At 60.6% G+C, this 22,685-nt stretch overlaps 3 protein-coding genes across 3 annotated transcripts; all 3 read right to left on the bottom strand.

Annotated features, from left to right (window-relative positions):
- Nucleotides 1-2,227: 2,227 nt before the first annotated feature.
- Nucleotides 2,228-4,091, bottom strand: LOC141475625 (prolactin-releasing peptide receptor-like). The gene is made up of 2 exons (XM_074164068.1): nucleotides 3,685-4,091; nucleotides 2,228-2,861 (listed from the first exon to the last, which is right to left on the bottom strand). The coding sequence occupies exons 1-2, from the start codon at nucleotides 4,089-4,091 to the stop codon at nucleotides 2,228-2,230; spliced, it is 1,041 nt and encodes a 346-aa protein (XP_074020169.1).
- Nucleotides 4,092-9,571: 5,480 nt separating this feature from the next.
- Nucleotides 9,572-10,697, bottom strand: LOC141475624 (nucleoplasmin-like). Its single transcript, XM_074164067.1, has 5 exons — nucleotides 10,634-10,697; nucleotides 10,405-10,487; nucleotides 10,186-10,305; nucleotides 9,991-10,084; nucleotides 9,572-9,678 (listed from the first exon to the last, which is right to left on the bottom strand). The coding sequence occupies exons 1-5, from the start codon at nucleotides 10,695-10,697 to the stop codon at nucleotides 9,572-9,574; spliced, it is 468 nt and encodes a 155-aa protein (XP_074020168.1).
- A 1,074-nt stretch (nucleotides 10,698-11,771) lies between these two features.
- Nucleotides 11,772-15,551, bottom strand: ADRB3 (adrenoceptor beta 3). The gene is made up of 3 exons (XM_074164241.1): nucleotides 14,257-15,551; nucleotides 13,172-13,239; nucleotides 11,772-12,786 (listed from the first exon to the last, which is right to left on the bottom strand). Exons 1-2 carry the CDS (start codon nucleotides 15,549-15,551, stop codon nucleotides 13,200-13,202), a joined length of 1,335 nt encoding a protein of 444 aa, XP_074020342.1. The 3' UTR covers nucleotides 11,772-12,786; nucleotides 13,172-13,199.
- Between the last annotated feature and the right edge of the window lie 7,134 nt (nucleotides 15,552-22,685).

Below are 22,685 nucleotides of genomic sequence, written 5' to 3'. Positions count from 1 at the left end.
GTGCACGGCCCGGTGCGCTCCCGCCACGCCCCGCCCCTCTCGCGAGAGCACGGGGCGGGGCCGGAGGTGGGCGGGGCCGGGCGGCGGTGGGCGGGGCCTGGGGCGTACAGGTGTTTGTGTGTGTACAGGTGTGCGCGGGGGTGTCTGTACAGGTGTCTATATACAGGTGTGGATGTACAAGTGTGTACAGGTGTGTGCGGGGGGGTATGCACAGGTGTGTACAGGTGTGTGCAGGTGTGGAAGTACAGGTGCCTATATACAGGTGTGTATGTACAGGTGTTTACAGGTGTGTGGCATGTACAGGTGTGTGCAGGTGTGGAAGTACAGGTGTCTATATACAAGTGTGTATGTACAGGTGTTTACAGGTGTGTGGCATGTACAGGTGTCTATATACAGGTGTGGATGTACAAGTGTGTACAGGTGTGTGCGGGGGTATGCACAGGTGTGTACAGGTGTGTGCAGGTGTGGAAGTACAGGTGTCTATATACAAGTGTGTATGTACAGGTGTTTACAGGTGTGTGGCATGTACAGGTGTCTATATACAGGTGTGGATGTACAAGTGTGTACAGGTGTGTGCGGGGGTATGCACAGGTGTGTACAGGTGTGTGGCATGTACAGGTGTGTGCAGGTGTGGAAGTACAGGTGCCTATATACAGGTGTGTATGTACAGGTGTTTACAGGTGTGTGGCATGTACAGGTGTGTGCAGGTGTGGAAGTACAGGTGTCTATATACAGGTGTGGATGTACAGGTGTTTACAGGTGTGTGGCATGTACAGGTGTGTGCAGGTGTATGTGCAGATGCTTACAGCTGTGTGCACACAGGTGTGTGTGGCGTGTACAAGTGTGTACAGGTGTCGATGTACAGGTGTCTATATACAGATGTTTACAGGTGTGTGGCATGTACAGGTGTGTGCAGGTGTATGCACACAGGTGTGTGTGGCATGTACAGGTGTGTACAAGTGTGGATGTATAGGTGTCTATATACAGGTGTGGATATACAAGTGTGTACAGGTGTGTGTGGCATGTACAGGTGTCTACATACAGGTGTGAATGTACAGATGTGTGTGGCATGTACAGGTGTTCACAGGGGTCTGCAGGGGTGTATGTGCAGATGTGTACATGTCTGTGTGTGTACCGGTGTGTGCAGGAGTGTACAAATGTGTGCATGTACAGGTGTGTGCTGGGGTGTATGTACAGCTGTGTACATGTGTGTGCAGGGTTGTACAGGTATAGGCACAGGTATATACATGAATGTGTGGCGGTGTACAGGTGTGTGCGCATGTACAGGTGTGTACAGGGGTGTGTGAATGGGCATGTGTGTGCACAGGGGTGTATGTGTGTGTATTAGGGGTGTTTTGTGCACGTGTGGGGCTGTGCGTGTCCGTACAGTATGTGCGGGTTCAGGGGGGTACAGGAGCCTGTGTGTACAGGCGGGCGGGCGTCCAGGGGTACAGGGTGGGGGGAGCAGTCCGGGGGTGCAGGGCCGAGCCGCTGACCTGTCCTGGTGTTGGCTCCATCCCCTGCCGGCTCTGAGGCTGCCGGAAAAGTACCGGCGCTTCCCCGAAAACAGTCTCGCAGGAGCAACGCCATTTCCATCACCCGACGCAATCAGAGCCCTGTGACTCATTTAATGACACGGGCGCAGCCGTCGCTCCCGCAAAACGCTTTTCACCCGCTTCCTCGCGCTCCCGCCGCCCCGTTTCCTTCATTAATTTAGAATTAAACGACACCGCGAGGTCCCCAAGCAAAGCACGGAGAGCCTGCTGACCCCCCCCCACCGCGGGGCTGGGCAAGGTGTCCTCCAGGAGCTCTGCTCCCCTGTCCCGTCCCGTCCCATCCCATCCCATCCCTTGCTTCCCGTGGTGCAGGTTCACCTTCGGGACCCCCTCTTGGGATGGTTTTGGTGGGGCTGGGGGGGCTGCGGCTGCACAGTTGGGGTGACTTTGCAGGAAAAAGCTGCAGCAAATGGATTTTCACTCCTGCCGGCTGCTGTCCTGGAGGGGTACGGAGCTCGCGACCCACCGGGAGCAGCCCCGAGCACCCCGATGAAGGGCAGGCGTGAGGAAGGATGCTGTGGCGAGTGCTGGAAAAACCCTGGGTGGGGAGGGGGACCCCGTTTTCCTCTGGTCCCATGGGCTGGACGAGCATCCCTGACCCCTCGGAGGGCTCCGCCGTGAGGGGGACGAAGTGCAGGGCTAGGGAGGGTCCAGGCAGGGGGACGCTGGCCTCAGAGCACTCCACCAGCAGCCCCGCAGGTCTTGGTGGGGATGATCCTCCTCTTGCAGGAGAACATCTTGCGGAGCTCCCCGCGGAAGCGGTCGTGGAGCCAGGCGTAGAGGAAGGGGTTGCAGCAGGAGGAGCTCATGGCGAACCAGTGGCAGAGCAGCTGGATGAGGAGGAAGTAGTGCTTGTTGATGAGGTTGATGTCGATGTCCCGGATGATGTTGAAGACGTGGATGGGCAGCCAGCAGACCCCGAAAGCTGCCACCACCAGCACGATGAGGCGGAAAATCTTCCTCTTCCTCAGGCGGTCGAACTCGGCTTGGCTCTGGGTGGGGTGGCCGGGCACCACCCGGTTCCTCAGCTTCACCGAGATGCAGATGTAGGAGAGGGAGACGGCGGAGAGAGGCAGGATGTAGGTGACGATGAGGGTGCCGTAGGCGTAGGCCAGGCGCTGCGTCTCCTTCTCCATCCAGAACTCCTCGCAGATGGCGAAGCCCTCCTGCCGGAACTCCACGTGGTAGGTGTGGGCGATGGCGGGGGCCACCAGCCCACAGGAGAGCAGCCAGATGCCCCCCACCACGGAGATGCAGCTGGTGACCGAGATGCGCTTCTTCAGGGGGTGCACGGTGGCGTAGTACCTGCGGGGAGAGAAACGGGGGGCACTGAGCCCTGGAGCATCCCAGGAAACCCCCGGACACCCCCCCGGTGCTTCCCAGGCACCTAAGGAAGGCAGAAAGGCATGAGGGGCTGTGGGAGCCGCTGCTGGGAAAGGGGTGGCTGGCGACAGGGGGGGACAACCACGTCCCCTCGCCCTGCCACGGGGCCCATGGAAGCACCAGGTCGCTTCTGCTGTTTTGGGGAGCGGGGCTGGGCACGGAGCAACCCCCCCGCAGCCTGACTCGGAACCTGCCAGCATTGCCCCCATCCCCGCAGGGTCGGCAGCATCTTTTATGAGAGGAGATCTCTATGGAAACACGTGGGGTTTTTTTTATAAACCACCCCCTCCTCGTCCCCTGCCCGGGCGCACTCAGGGAGGCACAAGTGCTCTCCACCCGGGGGCCAGAACGCAGCGTGATTTGGGTGGAAATTTATCCAATAAAGGCTGGAGAACGGGATGTAAACTCCAGCAGCCCTCGTGAGAGCGCTGAGCTGGCCGGGGGGGGGCACAGAGCTGGCTGGGGGCGAACGGGGCTTGGGTAGAGATGGCTTCACCCAGACAAGCATGAAACTGCTCAACACTTCTCGATGCACAGCAGCAGCCCCACCAGCCCCACCGCGCTTCCTCCCCCTGGGGCCGAGCGCCGATGCTAAAGAGCAGGCTGCAGAGAGACCGCAAAGATCCCCTGGATATTTCCTTTTCCAATTTTGAGCGTTTGGCACTCAAAACCCCCGAGCTGAGAAAACAGCAGCTTAGGGGGACCAGGGGGGATGGACCTGGACCCCTGCCCCGTCCGCACTTACCTGTCAACCGCGATGGCCGTGAGCGTGAAGACGGAGACGTAGACGGTCATGGGCTGCATCAGGAAGACGAAATAGCACAAAAACTTCCCGAAAACCCAGCCCTGGGGGTTGAAGGCATAGGCCAGGGTGAAGGGCACGCAGGTGGCGCACATCAGCATGTCGGAGAAAGCCAGGTTCCCGATGAAGAAGTTGGTGACGTTGTGCATCTTCTTGGTCTTGCAGATGACGTAGAGGAGCAGGTAGTTGCCGAAGATGCCGACGAGGACAACCAGGGCGTAGCAGGGGATGATGAGGGGCTTGAAGGACTGGATGAGCTGCACCCCAGTGAACTGCGCGCTGGCGTTGGAGTGGTTCTGCAGGGCCAGCTCGTAGATGGTGGCGTTGGTCACGTCCCCGTCCCCCTCCATGCCTGTGGCTGAGCCCCTCTACCTGCCGACAGCAGGGAGGCAAGAAAACTCCTGTCTTGACCAGCCTCGGCACCCCAAAAATCTGTTGGTCGCAGGTTTCAGGTGTCTGTGGGGCACATCCTGCTCCTCGTCACAGCTTTGCTGTGGCTGTCCCCCCCCGGCTGCTGCACAGGACCCTGCCCCGCACCCCGGGGAGGCTTCACGGGACCCCTGCTCCGCACCCCAGGGAGGCTCCGTGGGAGAGCGGCTTTGTCCTGTGGGCTTCTGGGGAGTAAAAAGGAAAAATCAGGCTCGGAAAAGGGGTGATGCCGGCGAGCAGCCCTGCATTGGTGGGGAGAGACAGCCCCGGGCTGGGCAGCAGTGACGGCTTTGCAGGGAAGAGAAGAGAAAGGAGAAGAGCAGCGGGGCTGAGGGTGGGCTCAGGGGAAGCACTTACCCAAACCCGGTCTCATCAACACCCCTTTAGACGAAGCGTCTGCAGCAAATCCTGCCTCTGCCCCAGCCCCGCCGGCGGCTGCTGGCAGAAGGGAGAGGGAAGAGGCAGCCAACCCAGAAAATAGCTCCTGATGTTTCTGGAAATAACAAAGGACGTTAATGGATAAACGAATAAAGATGCTCTGCTACTTTTTTGCAGCCTCACAGCCTCGCGTGCCTGCACCCAGCTCATCCATCCCCCTAACAAGATTAATCAGGTTCTCCCCAAACGCTGGGTCTGGCCGCAGCCCGGGCTCCGTCGCTGCTCCCGTTCAGGGGGGGCTCAGCCGAGGTGTTCCCACCGTCCTGACGAAAGCACGCCTAGGTTTCCACATAATCACCTGCGAGGGGAACGGGATGGGGGGTGAGGAGGAAATCCAGGGGCAAAGATTCCATCGGTTCTGGCCAACAGGTCCCTGCCCACCCAGGAAGCCTGGTCCCCCACACTGTGCTCGCTCCTGGACCCCCAGGACCCCCAGTCCGGGCTGCTCCTGTGTCCCTGCCTCCCCCCTGCCCACTGAATCATCTCACCTCCCGCCGCAGTCCAACTTCAATTTCCTGGGCTATTTCTATGTATTATCTCCCGCTCTTTCCCAGCACAGGACTCGCCATCCTGTTTATTTCTCTCTCTTCCAGCCGTTATTTCACCCTTAAGCCCCTACGTACCTGATTTACAAAGACCGAAGCCCACCCGGCAGATTTTTGGAAGCCCCCAGGGGAACCCAAGGGAGAGCTGTGCCCAGCCACAGTTTTGCAAGGCGTCTCAGCAGCCCCCCCAAAAGCCCCACAGTCTGAATTTTAATTAACTGGGTTTTTAGATCGACTTCCATGCACCCTACCTGCTGCAGCCCACCTCAAAGGACGCTCTCGGAGACAGAAGAGGCGTTTCAGAGTAAAGTCTCTCTTGTCAAACATTTGCTGCTGGATCGAAAGCCGTGCCATCACCCCCCCCAGCCAGCCCCGACCTGCTCTTTGTTCTGCTCAGGGAGGGAAATTGCCAGCGGAGCCTCAGCAGGTAAAAATCCTCCCCCAGTAAATAAATTACCGTTCGTGGAAGCCTCCTCCTGAAACACGTCCTCAGCCCCCCACGTGTCCCCAGAGCAAGGGCCACTTTTCCACACGAAGCACCGGCGGCAGAGAATTAAGTTGTGCCGCCCAGCGGTGTTGCAAGGCAGCCGCCTTCCCATGGGCTGGGCAGCTCGGGGGGCTGCCCTGGGGGTACCAAGGGGAGCAGACCCCCCCCAGCGCCCCTCTCACCAGCCACCAGGGTGCAGTGAGACCAGTTGGGACCTTGGTATGGGTACTGAGACAGCAGAAAATCTAAATAATTAAAAGGGTATTTGGGGAAATGCCTCCCCCATCCCCATCCTGCCCTTTCTGCCCAGCATCAGGCTCCTGAAATAATGGGGGTTCAGGCACGCACCCACACGAGCCAGGCACACCAGGGAGGGGGTGCTCACTCCTGCACACACTGGGTGCTCAGATTTGCACTATTTAACCCTTCGTGCAATTAATTGGGTACTCACGGGTGAACTGATGGGGAGCTCACGCATCAAATAATTGGCCACTTACGCATAAAATAAATGGGTGTTGCAGCATTTATTAATTGGGTTCTCATGCAAAAAGGCAGGAGAGGCTCCCACTTGTGCCCAGTGGAGGCGCAGGACCAGCCCCAAGCAGGGGGAGGCACAAATATCTCTGCACCAGCAAAGCCTGGGGTGAGCCCTGACTCTGGGGGTGTCTCCTCAGCTCCCCTGGGTTTTGGGGGTGTGAGCGCGAAAATCTGGAGGGTGTGCACACAGCTGGAGCTGCACAGCAGCAGGTACCCAGCAAAGCCACCCCAAAGTGGTGTAAAACTGCAGCAGGGGAAGATTAGATTAGATATGAGGAAGAATTACTTTCCTGAGAGGGTGGTCAGGCACTGGAACAGCCTGCCCAGGGGGGTGGTGGAGTCCCCGTCCCTGGAGGTATTTAAGAAACGTGTAGACACGGCACTTCAGGGCATGCTCTAGTGCCCAAGATTGTCTGTTTGTGGGTGGGTGTGGTGTGTGGTTGTTTGTTTTGGTTTTGGTGTTTGGTGTTGTGTTGTTGTTGGTTTGGTTTTTTTTTTTTTTGGTGTTTTTTGTTTGTTTGTTTTTGTTTGGTTTTTTGTTGTTGTTGGTTGGACTCGATCTCAAAGGTCGCTTCCAACCAAGAAGATTCTGTGATTCTGTGAAAACAGCTGCCAGCCCGGCCAGGTAGGGATACTGGGGGGCTGCGACTGTCCCGCTGCTGAGCCCAGGACCCTGGTCCCCATCACCCCATGCAAAGCCCCCAAGCTCCCAGGGAACGAGTGAGCCTGAAAAAAAAAAAAAAAAAACCTCTGAAGCAGCTTTTAGCCTAAGGGGGCTAAAACGTGGGCTTTTAGCCTAAAATGGGAGCATCTTCTGCATTAAAATATCATTCCCGCATCCCCCTTCGCTGGCAAAACTCTTCTCAGTTATTCCCCAAGGAGGTTTTTATGTCACAGGCCGGCACCCACCCTGCTACGCGCTCCTGCAGGGCCCTGTCCTGCCCAGGGGATGCTGGCTGCCACGTGCCACCCTCGCAGAGAGGGGACATCCCTGCCATGGGGGGAATGGAGCCCGTTTTGGTGCCGGCTGGGTGGCCGCAGCACCACCCCCACGCCACGTGCCCAGTGGCCGCATCCCACGCCAGTGCCCGGCGCCCGGCACGCTCTGTTTGTGCGTTTCGTCTCCATGACATTGAGACTCGGCTGTTAATTACCTGGCAGTTGCCATGGTTATGCCAAAGCCCTCCAAGAGATGCTGCTGGGCAGGATGCAGGACCAGGACGGGGTGAGGGCGCCGCTGCCAGAGGCTGTGGGAAGGGGGACAGGGACTCCCCCAAAACACCTCCTCATTCCCACTGTTGGGGCCACCCTGGCTCCGGCCGTGGCTACCTCGGCTCTGCCGTGGCTTTCCGCGTCTCACACTGCAGCCAGGGCTGGGCACCCTGTCCTGCAGGCTGGGCTCCAGCAAGGGGCTTGTGGCCAGCACGGGGTGACAGCTCTGTCCCCGTGCACCCACCGGGGACTTGGTCCTCAGGAAAGTGCCAGCACCATGGTGGCCACTTGCTCACTTGGCTGCCGGGCTCTGCAGTGTCAGGGAGCTGAAGCCGAAGAGGCCACTGTGCGAATTCACTGGTACTGACCTTAATCCTCTTTGTGTTTCTCCTCTTCCTGGATTTCTCTGCAGGGCTTAGTCTGCACCCAAGAGAGATGCCTTAATGCTGCGGGGGGGCTCACGCTGAGCAGCCAGCACTCAGCAACCCCTTCCCACCTGAGGAATTAGGAGCAAGGAATTCCCCAGCCTTTATTCCTGCTCTTCTGCAGCCAGCATCCCCACCTGCACCCAGCACCCACAGAACACCCCTGGGACGGGCAGCGGGGGCCTCTGCCCCCCCCGGCACCTTCAACCCCATCAGCCCTGGCGGTAGGGTGCAAGGAAGAGCCCTCACCCCCCAGCAACACGCTGTCACACTGAGTGGCACCGAGCAGTGACAGGTCCCAGAGCTGACCCCAGTGGGGAAAATAAACCAGAATCACCTGTTTTGATGAGAAACACAGTGTTTGTGGTTCTGGTGCTCTCTCCAAAAGGAGCATAGAATCCTGTGCGCTGGGAGCAAGGCGAGGGCAGGCGAAAGCCAAAGCCAGATGAGTTAATTGCTCATTATATTTTTCTCTCCCCCCCCCTTTCACCCCCAGAGATTGGGCTCCCAGCTCCCACCCCAGGGCACGTCTCAAACCCACATGCGTGGGGAGGGAGCTCGGGGTACACACTTGCCTTGCGGGAGACGATGCCAGAGCAATCCCGTCCTGGGGTGAAGGCTGCGTGCGATGGCCCTGCGATCCTGTCCCCTTGAGTCCCCTCGCGTCCCCAGGGGCCAGGCACGGCCCACGCCGGGGGGGTGACGTGCGGCCGGGCGGCAGCCCATCAGGGCTGTCAGCTGCTTCCACCCAAGCCCATCTCCAGCCTCTCCCCAAGCCATTACGGCACAGCGACAGCAATATCCACCCCCCCCCGCTGAGCATCCATCAGCTCATCTCTGCGGCTTTGAGTGTTATAAGTGGGGAAAATAAAGAGAGACCCGTGTGCTCCCTTCCCAGCCCACCGACCTCCAGGTTCAGGGCTCCCCTTTAAAGTCAACCTCGCTGCCGGCTGGTATCACGCATATAATGGATTTGGGCAATTTTCTCAATTAGGGGTTTTAATTATATCATTTCAGCAGCTGCTTGTTCAGGGTGGCTTTCGGCTGCGTTTCCCGGGCTGCCACAAAGATGGCAACGCAACTTTGTCCTGCTGATCCGAGCAGGCAACGGCCAGAGTGATTCCTACTGGATTAAAAGGAGCACACAGGATAACGGGTGCCAGAGCTGCGCAGGGGGAAAACGAGCACCTCGGCCCCAGAGCATCATCTCCTCCCCACGAAGAGGTGGCTGAGCTTATGTGGACATACAAGCCCCGAGCCAGAGCACGGAGGAACCTCCCTCCTCCGGACACGCTGGGGCTGGGAGAGCCCCTGTCCTGGGAACAGGCAGGGGAATGGGGGCTGCTCGCTGGGACCTCTGGCCCCCCAGACCCACAGATTAGCAGCATGACCCACAGCATCACAACTATTACACACGTGGAATTCGTTTTCCCAAGAGGAGGCAGCAGGCAGGGAGAGAGGGACAGGATGACAGGACAGACTACAGTCCAGACTGACTCCAGAGTATTCGCACTTTCCCATTGTTATTGCAATAAAAGAGGGAGGAAGAGCACCTTTAGGAGCACGGCAGGAACGGAGGGGGCAGGGAGAGCAGACAAGGGGTGGTGCCCAAGGCCCAGATGGTTTGTGCCCCCCTGCAAAGATCCATCCCTTTTGGCAGGAGGCACTTGCAGCTCCTGGCACGGGGTGTCCTCACCATCACCATCACACCAGCTCCGCTCCCAGAGCCGCAGAGCCTTCTCCGAACTGCAGCTACCCTATGGTGCTCCATCATCCTCCTCATCGCCTACATCTTCCTCCGACAGCTCTTCCTCATGGGCTTCGGACTCGGCATCATCTTCCACTGGGGAGAGGAGATGCAGGGCTGCAGCAGGAGGCGGGATGCTGACCCGTCAAGGGGAGGTGAAAGCCCCCCAGCTGCACCCACGGCCCCGCACTGGGAGTGGGGACAGACACCATCCCACCCCACGGCAGCAGAGGCAGAGGGGAGAGCCTGGCACAGACCACTGTGTTGAGCCTGTGAATGCAAATGAGCACTAATTGTCCCCCCCAGACCAGCAATCCCTCCGTCCCCAGGGCAGAGCAGCCCTGTTGAGGGCACCAGCTGCCACTAAAGCCACTGTGGGACCCACGGAGCATCCCCAGAGCAGCCCCCAGCCCACGCGCTGACACTCACGGGTGATGTGCTGCCCGCTGAGATAGACCGGCCCAGCTCCGCACTTGAGCACGAAGGTGACGGGAGGGACCAGCTCCAAACCTTTAAGGCTGATCTGCAAAGAGTCGGAGCTCGAAGTCCCCCCAGCCCCAGCCCGGGGTGGAATTATCACCCCACAGCCAGGGGGTTGCATGCTGCACCCTGGGCTGCTCTTACCATGGGGAGCACCGAGGTCCTCAGCGCCGCGATGGGCACCGGCTTGTGGTCTCCGTAGATGTTTTTGGAATCGACGGCCACCACATGGAGCTCGTCCCTGGCGTCGGCCCCCAGGCAGATCTGCAGAGCCAAGCAGAGACCCCAAGGCAGGGAGCCTGGCCGTCACTGGTGGGGCACAGACTGGCTCTGAGGGGCTCTTGGGCAAGGCTCGGGTCTCACCGTTGTCAGCAGGACCAGGTGCTCCAATAAGTCATCTTCCTCCTTCAGCACGCAGCTCCGGACATCCCCGCTCAGCTGGCAGCCTGCGGGGACACAGCATCGCCCGTGCCCACCTGTGCCCAAAGCCTCGGGCGAGCAAAAGCCAAGGCGAAAGGGGGACTCACATCCTGTGCACACCCACCCCGGCTGCCACCGTCCCCCCCACTCGCTCCTGCCATCAGCTCCGTACCCCACAGGGCAGCAACGGGCCGCTCCTCCGACAGCGTCCTGGAGAAGGGAGAGGAGCTGCTCATCCTCCACGGCAGGTCCAAGGCCGGCAGCAGGAACCAGCTCCTGAGAGACAAACACCGGAGAAAAGAGCATTTGGCCGCTCTGGAGCGGAAGCACAAGGGAGAAACATGACATTGGAGCACGGAGAGCAAGCTCTCCAGTCCCAAAAGCCCAGAGCCAGGACAGCAGCTGGAGCAGCACCCCTTTGGCGAGGGTAACCGCTCAGGGAAGGGTAAAACCTCTGGGGAGAGGGAAAACTGCTTAAATGCCTTTATAGGCAAAACCAGGTCTAAGAGCAGGATGAGCAGCCCCCCTGGAGCAGGGCAGCACCATAAGCAAAGGTAGCACAGGACCCCCAGTGCACCCTCCCAGTACAGGGCAGTTTTGGCTCACCAGAGCGACTAAAGCCTCAGGGAAGCCTTTAGGATGGAGAGAGCACTTGGAGACCTCCAAACTCACCAGGGGCTTTGCCAGCACCAGTGTTTAACCCAGCAGCAAAGCCCACTACAGGGACTGGGGTGTCAGAGGGAGCTACCCCCCCAGCAGGGACCCCAGGACACATCCCACCCCACACACTGCCCCACAGCCCATACCCAGCCAGGGAGAGCAGCACCAAGAGAGCAGGCAGTGCCTGCCCCCGGCTGCTAATAAAGAAAAGGGGGAGCCCAGGGAGGAGCAGTTTGGGAATGCAGCTCAGGTGCTTCGGGGGGGGGGGGGGGGGGGGCAGGTGGCACCAATACACCCACCACCCCCTCATCACTGCACACCCCCCAGGAGGACCAACCACAAATGTGGGCACCCATCTAAGCCACCCTGAGCTTGATTAGAGATGAGGACACGAGCCCTGCCGGTGGGACACGCAGAGACATGCCCCCACCACCATTCCCTGGGACAGCCCCCCCTTCACTCCCTGCCCGGGGCTTGCCCCTTGTTTGGGAAGTTACTCATTAACACAGGGGGCTAACGAGCAACTCCTGGGCTGGTGTTGGACTGTGTCCCCTCAGCAGGGGGGACACGCACCCCCGAGCCTCGGGCAGCCCCCCGGGAAGGGGAGGTGGAAGCAGCGTCCCCCTGCTCGGCACAGATTCGAGGGCATTGCAGAGTTTTGAAGGTTTATTTCACACGGGGAGGGGGATAGGGGGGACACAAAACAGGACAAAAAAGCTTTACAGTCACCGTGACATATTTACAACCAACATCATCCCCAAAAGTTGCCGCGTGGCGCGGGCATGGCCACCAAGGCGAGCACTCGCCTGGTCCCCGCAGCCAGTGGGGAGGAGGGGGACGGGCTCTGCCGCCCCCTCCCACCGCGCCGCCAGCACAAACGGGTTTTGAAGCCAGAGCAGATCCCCCCCCAGGCCCTCAGCCCACCGCCCCACGGACCCAGAGCAGCGCAGAGGGTCCTGGGGGTGAACCCCCCCCTACAACGCTCTCCCTGCCCGTCCCCGCTGCAGCCCCTCCAGCTTCATCTAAACACCCCCCCCCCCCCCATCCCTGAAAGGCACGGAAACCTGGGCATCTGCCCCGAACGGAGAGGGAGGAACAGGAGGAGATTTGACAAGAGCATAATTCACATTTTTTCTGCCCAGTTTCCCCTGCACTTTTCCTTCCCTGAAGGTATCGCTGCGGCTCCCGGGATCACACCCAGCACTGGGAACCCCCCAGCTGGGGCAGGGATGGAGCGCAGATCCTGGAAAGGGCTCGTGGCCGTAGGAGGCTCTTCTCCCCTTCCCGACCGACTGCCCAAAACCCGGCCGAGCCCAGACGACAGGGTCCTTTGGGAGAGCAGAGCCGCTGGCCACCGCATCCCGATGCCGGCCACGCCAGGAAGCACCCCAGGGTGGGAGCTCGTCCCCCGTTCGCATGGGGAGCACAGGCACATCCCTGAGGCTGAACTGCCTCTTGGTGAGCGACTTGGGAGCTTTTTCCCAGCTGGCTCCAGTTCTCCAGCATCAGTGGCACAAAGGAGCCGGCTCCTCGGGCCCTGCTGTGACCCCGAGCACTCCGGGGGGACAGCCCCCTCTCCTCTCCAGGTCGGTGTGAGCACCGGAGGGTCCTTCCAGCGCCGTCGCCCCCAGCGCCGCTCCTCCATCCCCTTCGCAAGGCCCGGTCCTGCAAGAGGAGCGTGGGATGAGACGTGGCATCACCCACCGGGCTCAGCCCCCCCAGCTGCAGAGGGACAGGGACCCCAGAGCCCCCACCCCGGGAGAAAGGGGAGCAGCGGGCAGGGAGGGGGGATCCAGGGCTGGAGCTGGGCAAAAAGCACCCTGTATAAGGTCTGGAGCTCCAGCAGCCTGTAAGCTAAGGGGGGGTTAAAGCACCCTGGGACAGGCGGGGGGGTGTCAGCAGACGGCCCCGGGCTCCCGCCAGGCTCACGTGCCCGAGAGCGGGCAGCTGCCCGCGGGGCGGCCAAAGGCTGCGCTCCCCCAGGGAAGGCAGCGGCCAAGGCGGGCAGAGGAGACGCTGCGAGGGACGATGGCCGAGGGGACGCACTCACTCTCCTCCCGGCTCTCGGCTGCTGCCAGTCAGACGGAAGGACCCGCTGGCGTCTCCCTGCCGGCAAACCTGGAACAGGGGAGCACAGTGCGTGAAAAGCCCAGACCATCCCCTCCATTTACCTTCCCGTGTTCCTCGGACGGATAAATCCTTCCCCAGAACATGCGACTTCAGAAAACACCCTCCAGTCCCCCTTTCTGCCCATCTCTGCCGGAGAGAGCTGGCAGGGACCGCTCCTGCCTTCGGGTGGCAGGAGGGGTCTCAGACCAGAGAAAGCCCGTTAAAATCCACAGTAACCAGAAGATTCGAATCTTGTCACCCCAATAAAAAACTCAGGGTGGGGGAAATCCCCCACCCTGTAATTTGCAGAAGGAAGGTGTAAATCCGCACAAGGGTGCAGGCAGCGGGCAGGCAGGGCAGAGCCACAGCAGAGCCATCCTCTGCCCTGGCACGGGGCTGCCGGCCCCGGGGAGCCCATCTCCACCCACAGGGCTGACGGCAGCGAGGGACAGAGGGGGATGAAATCAATTCCCTTCCTAGAATTACGCTCTGTCAGAGGGCATAGAGACCCGCAGAGCCCAGGCTGGAGACAGCGACCCTCGGGCTGCCCCACCACAGAGGGGCTCCCTGAGCTTTCCTTCTTTAATGGCAGAAAGTGGGAGTGGGGGGAGAAGGGGGAGAATCCCAGGCTTTGGGACACATTCCTGTTCAGCTGGTTCGCTTCCCTAGTCACCACCAGCATTTCTTTTACCCAGGAACAGCCGACTCCATCCTGGAGGGCTGAGGGTTTCCCCAGAAAGGGTGGGACTGGGCTGGGACCCCAGTTTTGCAGCCTAGTGAAGGGGCTGGGATTTTAAGGGAACCTAAAGGCAGAGGGCAGCGGTTCCCAGCCCTGCACCCCAGCGCCTCCCCCACACACCCCGGGCACTGCCTGCCCCCCAGTTCCACACTGTGCCATCAGACCATGGACCCACCATCGACAGCCCCCCTGGTCGCACCCCAAAGGGCTGGTCTTTCGACAACCCCCCTGCCCGCATCCCAAATGGCCAATCTAGACCCCCCGAGTGAACGCCTGCAGGTACCTACTCGTCAAGCTGCGAGCACAGCGTGGTCTGGGTGCCCTGTGGCTGGGACTCGCCCAGGGGCCGCTGCCGGTGGCCACTGCCCTGGGACAGGCTGGTCTCCTCCGTCTGGCTGCTGCAGTGGCTGCTGCTGCCGCTGCCCTGAGCCTCGCCGTCCTCCCCGGGGTGCCCGGGGGCTGCCGCCTTGCTGTCCTCCGAGGGGCTCCCCCGGGGGCTGAAGGCACAGGGGCAGCGGTGCAGGTCCTGCGAGACGGCGTGGAGGCGGCGGTCGGCGCGGCGTGGGCAGCACAGCAGCTTGCGGAAGGCGCTCCTGAAGTCGGGGCTGCGGCAGTAGATGATGGGGTTGAAGGCTGAGTTGACGTAGCCCAGCCAGTTGAGGAAGAGGAAGAGCTGGTCCGGCACCAGGGGCCGGCAGAAGACCTTGATGATATTGGCCACGAAGAAGGGCAGCCAGCAGAGCGTGAAGGTGCCCATGATGATGCCCAGGGTCTTGAGGGCTTTGTGCTCCTTGATGGCCAGCAGACGGGAGGGTCGTCTCCGCCGGCCGCTCCTGGAGCTGAGGCTGGGGGGCTCCTGCAGGAACCTCACCTTGTCCTTGCCGATGAGCTGGACGTGCCGCGTGGCCACGGCGAAGACTCGGACATAGACGAAGATCATGACGAGCAGGGGCACGTAGAAGGAGATGGTGGAGGAGATGATGGCGTAGGTCATGTTGGTGACAAAGTCGCAGCAGCGCGGGTCGTCGTAGCAGCGCACCGCCTGCTCGTCCGCCCCGTCCCGCCACCAGTGGTTCATGATGGGCAGGAAGGAGATGAAGGCAGAGATGGCCCACACCAGGCACACCACGGCCCGCGCCCTGCCCTTGGTCACCAGCGCCTCGTACTGCAGCGGCGACGTGATGGCGAGGTAGCGATCCACGGCGATGGCGCACAGCGTCTCGATGCTGGCCGTGACGCACAGCACGTCCAGCGAGGTCCACAGCTCGCACACCATCGTCCCGTAGGGCCAGTGGCCGCTCAGCAGGATGGTGGCCCCCGGCGGCACCACCAGCAAGCCCATGATGAGGTCGGCGCAAGCCAGCGAGGTGATGAAGACGTTGGTCATGGTCTGCAACCGCGGCGTCTTGGCGATGGCCACGATGACCAGCAAGTTGCCGGCCACGATGACCAGCACGGTGAGGCTGAGTGCGGCCCCCACCGCCCACTGCCTGCTCAGGCTGGTGGCCCCGCTGCAGTTGCTGCCGCTGCCCAGCGCTGCCGCCCCCCAGGCGCTGCCGTTGCCGGAGGGCAGGGGAGTCATCTCGGCCGGGTTGGGGGCCACCCCCGCTCCCTCCCTCCCCGCAAACCCCGGCCCTGCGCCGCCGCCGCCGCCGCCGGAGCCCGGAGCTGCCGTCGGGGCGGACCGGCGGGGCTGCGGCGGGGCCGGGCTCCCCTCCGCGCCGCTCCCCGGGACGCTGCCGGGAGGAGGAGCCTTTAAAGGCTCGGGGCGGCCCCGGGCTGCCCCGCTCCGGAGATCAATGAAAGGAGAAAGGGCTGCGGCACCGCCTCCCCCCCCCCGGCCGGGCACCCCCCGGCCCGCCCCGCTCCCCACGGCATCCCCACGGTCCCTCGCCCTGCGCCCATCGCCCTGCCTCCCGGTCCCGCACCGTCCGTCCTTGCTCTCCGCGCACCCCGAGCCGTGCCATGCACACACCAGCCCCTCGCCGTGTCCCCCGCTCCTCCTCCCTGCGCCCCTCGCCCTGCACCCCTCACTGCGTGCCCCCGTCCTTCTCCCCGCACCTCAGCATCTCGCCCCCCTCCCCTTGCTCCAAACCCCTCACGCCGCACCCCAGGGCTTTCCCAGGTGCCGCTCACCATGTCCCCCCTCTCTGTACACCCCTCACCCTGCTCAGGCTCTCCCTGGGCAGGGCAGGCTGTCCCTGGTGGGGACACCGACATCCCCTGTCCCCCCGACATCAGCAGAGGGATGGCAAGATGACAGCCCCGTTCCAAAAAACGACAGCCAGGGAGTCCCACGGTTACTATTTCACTTCCACATTTATTGCCCAAACCCCCTTCCCAGCTGATGGAGGAGAGCGGGCAGAGCTTTGCTGCTCCCCCTCTTGCTTTTGGGTGGGTGCTGGGGTTCTGGAGACCCCCACCCACATTTCCTTCTCCGCTCACACATGGCAGCAGGGAGCCACCTCACGCTGGAAGGCACTGGGCGGCTCCAGAGCCCCAGCAGCCTCTGCCCCCTCGCTGCCCCCAGCTCCGCTCCTCCTGAAGACTCCTGGGCAGACTCCAGAACGGGTAATTTTTTTCACTATCAGCTATTTATACAAATACTGGAACTTCTAAGACAGGCGCTCTCCAAATATGGCATTTTGAAGTTTCAGCCAAATGGGGGAATGTTGACAAAGAGGAAAAAAGATATGTGTAAAAAATTATCCAGTTGGCATTTCTTCCCATTCATGAGTTAGCAAAACAGAGTCCCGTTTTTACAAGCTTGATCTTTACAAGACTGTTTTGGTTTTTCAAAGCAGTCAGATGAGGGCTTGATGCAACCCGTTTTAGCTCCCAGCTCTGGCATTAATTGCTGGCTTGGACCGAGCCCTGGACTTGGTATTTACAGGGCGATCTGTCCCTCCACTGCCACGGCACATGGCACAAGCGAGATGTGCCCAGGAAAGTCACTGTCTTTTTAACGTGGCTGCACGTACAACTCCAGCGCGTGTCGGCGCATGGAGCTGCAGCTGGGTTTTGTGTCTGAGAAATAAAGGAAGAGCATCTGTGGGAATGGCCATGGATAAGGAGGGCGTTGGGCTTGGCTCGATGGAGCTGGCAGAGACCGGGCACGGGGGCAGGATGCCCGGGTCTGACACAACCCTATTGGGTGATGAGGGGTTGGTGGCTCCCCATCCTCACCTCCACTCCCCATCCTCACCTCCACTCCCCATCCTCGCCTCCGCTGCCCCAGCAAGCCCAGTGTGTGCCCACCCAGCAGAGCTGGGCTCTGCAATGGCTTCTGGGCACCAAAAAGTCTGCAGGACTCAGCCCCGGGGGTTTTACAGTGAATTCTCCCACAGATGGTCCTTCATGGCACGTTCAGACCCTCTCCACACCACTGTGCCCTGGAGGGGAGTGCTCCCACCACGGTCAAAGTGAGTAACAGACAGACGCGCTGCCCACAGCAGGACAAACAGCTTTCCCGAGGGGACAAAGCATCCGAAGCACCACTTCTGACGGCTTCTCTCTGGCAGATAAATGAGACTTTTCCTCCCGCTCCCAGACAGGAGAGCTCGGAGCCCTCCTCCCTTCCCAGGGAGCCGCCTTGACTGGGGAGAGGAAGGGAGAGTCCCGGGCATTTCATCAAGGCAGGGGAAGTAATGTGGCTCGGTATCTTTGTCCCAGTTTTACAGCTGGAAAAGCTGATGCACAGAGATGCTGGGTCCCGCGCAGCCCTGACCCCCATCCCCTCTGCTCCACAGCCTCACCCCGAGCCCCTGTGGAGCTGGAGACCCCGGCTGTACCCTCCAGCCCAGGGAAAGCATCCCCTCCCCTTGCCCGTCCCTGCCACCACCCCGAAACACTGGCCCAGCTCCCCACCTGAGCGGCCACCACGGGCAGGGGGAGGCAGAGTCGGCCCCAGAGAGACCCTACGGGTCGAATGGCTGTTTAAAAAACTCTGGGAAAATATGTTTATGCCATGGATCACAGCAGCTCCTTTGGCTGTTGCTGCAGAATAAACAGTGGATATTTAAAAATACTTCTTTATACATAGAGTCAGGATGGATTAGGGAAGATCCCTGCTTGCGGAGAGCTGGGATGCAGGGAAGGAGCGGTGGAGTTCTGCTTGCACATGGAGTCCACGGATGGGTTTGGAGGGAGGAGAGAGGTGCCCGAGCTGGTCCCAGACACATCGGGGGAGGGCACAGGGTCTGCCTGGCCATGGAGTTAGAGGGGTGAGATGGCACAAGTAGTGGAGTCCTCTGCAGAGGGGGTTTAGCAGCTCCTGGAGGATGCCTCATAGAATTATAGAATCTTCTAGGTTGGAAGGGACCTTCAAGATCATCTAGTCCAACCGTCAATTTAACTCTGACCAAAAAAAAAAAAAAAGCATCACTAAAACATGTCCCCCAGCACCATGTCAACCCGGCTTTTGAATCCCTCCAGGGATGGTGCCTCAACCCCTTCCCTGGGCAGCCCATTCCAAGGCTTGATAACCCTTTCCGTGTAAAAATTCTTCCTAATATCCAACCTGAACCTCCCCTGGTGCAACTTGAGGCCGTTTCCTCTAGTCCTGTTGCCTGTTCCTTGGGAGAAGGGACTGATCCCCCCGGCTACACCCTCCTTTCAGGGAGTTGGAGAGAGCGAGAAGGTCTCCCCTCAGCCTCCTTTTCTCCAGGCTGAACACCCCCAGCTCTCTCAGCTGCTCCTCACAAGACTTGTGCTCCAGACCCCTCACCAGCTCCGTTGCCCTTCATCACGGGGCATTTCCCCTGCAAGCGGAGCTGAGTACGAGGGCAAGATGCCCGCAAGGTCCCAAAATCCTCCCAAGGCAACGCCAAGGGTCTGCGTGCTCCCCTGCAGGGTCAGGCTCCCCCAGGCTGATGCCCAGTGCTGCCCTGGCAGGGAGCAGAAACCAACCTTTAGACCAGGGGAGGATGGAGCAGGGGCTTCCTCCTGCAAGGAGCTCAAATTCCCTTTTGTAGATTCCCAGGGAAATAACCTGGGATGATCCAGAGGCAGCTGGACATAAGCCCACCTTCCTGCATCTGGTGCACCCACGTAGCCCCCCACGCAGCCCCCCACGCAGGGCCAGGGGAACCTGCTTTGGCCACCCCTGGTGCCCTGAGCCTGTGTCAGCTCTAAACCACCCGCCCTGATCTTAAAGTCTTCGGGTGTTGTCACTCCTGCTTAAGTGGATGTAAAGTCCCTGCACTGCTTAATCCCCGTCCCACCGCCTTATCCACCCCCACCAGGCTGCTCACAACATCCCAATTAAGTGTTTCAGGTTCACACATAGGGCTCTGGTGCTGCTAATCCCCCTCTCCGAAGGTGCGGGTGAGGCACCATCCCAGACATGGAGAGCGGATAAATCAGCGCCTGGCATTTAGCAGACGGAGGGGAGCGTGTGACGGCGGCAGGAGCTCGGCAGGGGTGAGCGCTGGCTCCAGCCCGCTCAGGGGCAGGGCGATGCACCCCGAGGGGTGACGAGGTGGTGTCGGTCACAGCCTCAGCGCTGCAGCCTTGGGGCTGCACAGTGGGCCAGGGAGGTGGTGGAGCTCACCCTGTCACCCACAGAGGGGAGAGCCAGAGCAAACCAGAGGTACCTCCTCGTGCCTGTGGGAATATGCACCGGGATGAGCCTGGCCAAGGGAGGACGGTTCATTTCCATCTGCCCAGGAGATGAATCCAGCCCGGGCAAGCGGTGCACGAGCCTGCACGCAGGCGGCTGGTGGGGAGGAGGGCACCCGCTATCACATCCCTGCCCAAGCTGCCATGACCTGCCACCTGAGATATTAAGCACAGTTTTAATCCTCTGTCCCCTCATGTTCAATTCATCATTGCGTCTGTGAGCTCACTGAAGCCCGGCAGGCACCGAGCGGGGGGCTGAGGCTCGGTGGGAGGAGAGGACAGACCGGGCAGCGAGAGGCAAGCGCCAGCTTTGCCTCCCAGCATCATTAAACTCGGCACATTCAGGCTCCGCCAAGGCTGATGCCACACCAGGATAAAACAAAAGCTTTTTATAGCTGGGAACTCTTGCCCTCTCTGCCCTGGCACGCTGTTTGCATACTCGCCGCTACAGAGCGAGTGATAAAAACCAGCACACGGCAGGAGTCACAGCGGCGTTGATGCTCCCTGCCCTCACCGCCGCAGGGACACCACGGCAGGGACAGGGGCATCCCCCTCTCCCTGGGGTCTCCCTGCTCTCCCCTTCGGTTCAGCCTTCCTCATCTTCCCCGGCACAGCAGAGGGTCGGGAAGCGAAGCCATGGCAGCAAGTGATGGCACCAAAACTGCCAGCAGAACACTTGAGGGGTTTTGCTTGTTTGCCCCCCAGCCCTTCCCCGGAGCCCGGGTGCCAGGAGCGGGGCAGAGGCACCGCTGCAACCGGAGAGATGCCGTTCAGCTTTGCACCAGTAAGAGACGGTGCCAGAGCCCCTCTGGAGCCAGGCTGGTGTTGCAAAGCGTTGCCCGTCCATGGAATTCAGAGCCAGGGCTGTGCTGGCGCAAGTCCCCAGGCCCAGAGCAAAGGGCAAGGGCAGCCGGAGGGGTTCACCACTGCAGCCCGGGAGAGCTACGAGCCCTGGCACCTCCGGGACAGGCATCGCACCCCTACGGCCTCAGCAGCACTCATTCCCCCACCAGCTTTCCAAAAAAGGTTTTCCCAAGAAACCATACATGCTCTAGGAATGTGACAGCACCCTTCCTCCTGGCTTACAAGCCCCAGCCTCGCCAGAGCAGCCTGAGCGGCCACTGAAGCCCTCAAGAGCCTGGAGATATGATTGACTTACGCAAACCCTGAGGGGAAGCAGGTAGAGGGCAGCAGGCTGAGGCTCCGCAGGTGGGACTAGCACTGCTGAGAGCTGCCAGCCCACATCACGCAGGTCCCGCCAGCCCAGGACCCCACAGCATCCCCCTCTGCGCGAGGGCTCTGAGCAAGCCCTGCGCAGGGACCCCACGGACCCACATACTACATAGGGCTGAGGAGACATCCCCTCTGCAGCCAACCCACCGGGGCTCGGAGTCATCCACGACACAAAGCCACACACCCTGTCACTACCTGCTCCCCTGCAAGGCTCCTGCCACAGTGCTGGCTGCCACCAGGGTCCCACCACCTCCCCAGCATCTTTTATTCCTCCCTCCCTCGTCCCTAAATGCCTCCCACATTCAACATCAACCCCTCCTGCTGGGTGGGCTGGCATAGCCCAGGGGTGTGATGGGGCTGTCCTGGCTCCCCAGGACATGGGGGACACCCAGGAACAGCACAGGAGGTTGGTGAGGACCACGCGATGCTCTACCCTCTGCCTAAACAAGAGCTGCTCAAGGAGCATCATTTTACCCCAAATCCCCTTGGCTGCCTGGGGGGAGCCCGGGGCTCGGTGGGGTGGGCACGGGGCCAGGCCAGGCACTGGGCTTTTGGCAACGGGTCTTGCTCTGCCTTTAATGTCCACAGCGGTAATTAGTCTGGGGCTCTCCGCGCTGAGACTTCGGGAATAGTTTCCATATCGGCCCCACGGATCTCGCTTTGAAGTTGTTTGGGATTATCTGTCATCATGTTTCCTTGTCAGCACATAAACACGCCGTGATGAAGCTTTAACCCGCTGGGTACTGCCTGTCCCGGGAAGGCTGGAGGAAGCTGTACATAAACTCTCGGCTCTATATAAACTCTGCTCCCCCGGTAAATGCAGCTCTGGGAGCAGCAGCATCGCGGCGGCTGGGGCTCAGGCACAGGCGGCGGCTGGAGGGGGAAAATTCTCTGTGTCAGAACAACAAAAAATAATTAAAATGCGCTGTTTCCCCTGGTTTTAGAGTTTGGGATAGCCAAGGCATGCTCAATATCCCACCGTGCCTGCCAGGGGCAATGCATGTATTGCGCCTTTATGTGGGATTTAAGCAGATGCTTTGTGCTTTGCATCTGGGGCAGCTTAAAACCGTTCCCACATCTCCTAGCTCCTTCCACCCAGCTGCTGCCCCGGCACGGCCTCCCCGGCTGCCCCCAGCAGAGCATGGGGGGGGTTAATCCCGGTGCCACCCCAGCGTGGGGCAAGCCCTGCTCCCCGCGCATCCCTCCGAGCTCCCCCGTACTCGGGAGAGCAAAGGGGCCATCTCACACACTCACATCCTGTTTTTCCAGGCGAAGCTCCTGGGAGCGAGTGCATCGATAATGATGAAAGAGGCAGAGTGTACCCTGGGTACCGAGAAGGTCAAAGCCCGCTGCCTGCGCAGGCAGGGCTGAGGTCACTCCAGTCGCTGTTTATTAGCCCGTTCCCACAGTGTTTTGCCCTCCGGACACACAGCTTTGGTGGAGGGAGCCCCCGGGGTGGCTTTGGGGGGACAGATGGGGCTGATGGGGTGGGAAACCTGGCACGGTGAATGCAGTTTGTTCCCCCCCCACCGGAGGGGAGACGGAGGCAGGGATCTGGCTGCTGGGGCCGATCCTGCCCTGGCCGGAGCAGGCAGCCCCGGGGCTGCTCGCCATCCCGGGGCTGCAGCTCTTCCCGAGGCTACGGCAGCATTGTGAGAATTAGGGAAAGGGGCACCGCGATCCTGAAACCCAGCCAGTGTCAAAGGCTACACTAAAGCAATCTCAGGTCCTTCTCCTGCCCCCCAAATCCCTGTGCAATTATGTTTTCAGATTTAAAAAAAAAAAATAAAATCATAATAAGGCTGTTTTCTTTCCCATATTGCTGCAGGGAGAGCCTGCGGCAGCAGCAAGAGCAAAGCCTGTG

Source organism: Numenius arquata, chromosome 26, assembly GCF_964106895.1.
Source record: "Numenius arquata chromosome 26, bNumArq3.hap1.1, whole genome shotgun sequence".
NCBI lineage: Eukaryota > Metazoa > Chordata > Aves > Charadriiformes > Scolopacidae > Numenius > Numenius arquata.
This window is presented reverse-complemented; position numbering and strand designations above follow the sequence as displayed.

What these genes read in the sequence shown, in the direction of transcription:
- LOC141475625 (XM_074164068.1), bottom strand. Translation starts at nt 4,091, where the DNA reads ATGGAGGGGGACGGGGACGTGACCAACGCCACCATCTACGAGCTGGCC. An exon ending in ACGGCCATCGCGGTTGACAG is followed by an intron (nt 2,862 to 3,684) that starts GTAAGTGCGGAC and finishes CTCTCCCCGCAG; the next exon opens with GTACTACGCCACCGTGCACC.
- ADRB3 (XM_074164241.1), bottom strand. Translation starts at nt 15,551, where the DNA reads ATGACTCCCCTGCCCTCCGGCAACGGCAGCGCCTGGGGGGCGGCAGCG. An exon ending in CTGTGCTCGCAGCTTGACGA is followed by an intron (nt 13,240 to 14,256) that starts GTAGGTACCTGC and finishes CCCCTGTTCCAG; the next exon opens with GTTTGCCGGCAGGGAGACGC.
- LOC141475624 (XM_074164067.1), bottom strand. Translation starts at nt 10,697, where the DNA reads ATGAGCAGCTCCTCTCCCTTCTCCAGGACGCTGTCGGAGGAGCGGCCC. An exon ending in ACCTGGTCCTGCTGACAACG is followed by an intron (nt 10,306 to 10,404) that starts GTGAGACCCGAG and finishes TTGGCTCTGCAG; the next exon opens with ATCTGCCTGGGGGCCGACGC. An exon ending in CAGCGGGCAGCACATCACCC is followed by an intron (nt 9,679 to 9,990) that starts GTGAGTGTCAGC and finishes CTCCTGCTGCAG; the next exon opens with CCCTGCATCTCCTCTCCCCA.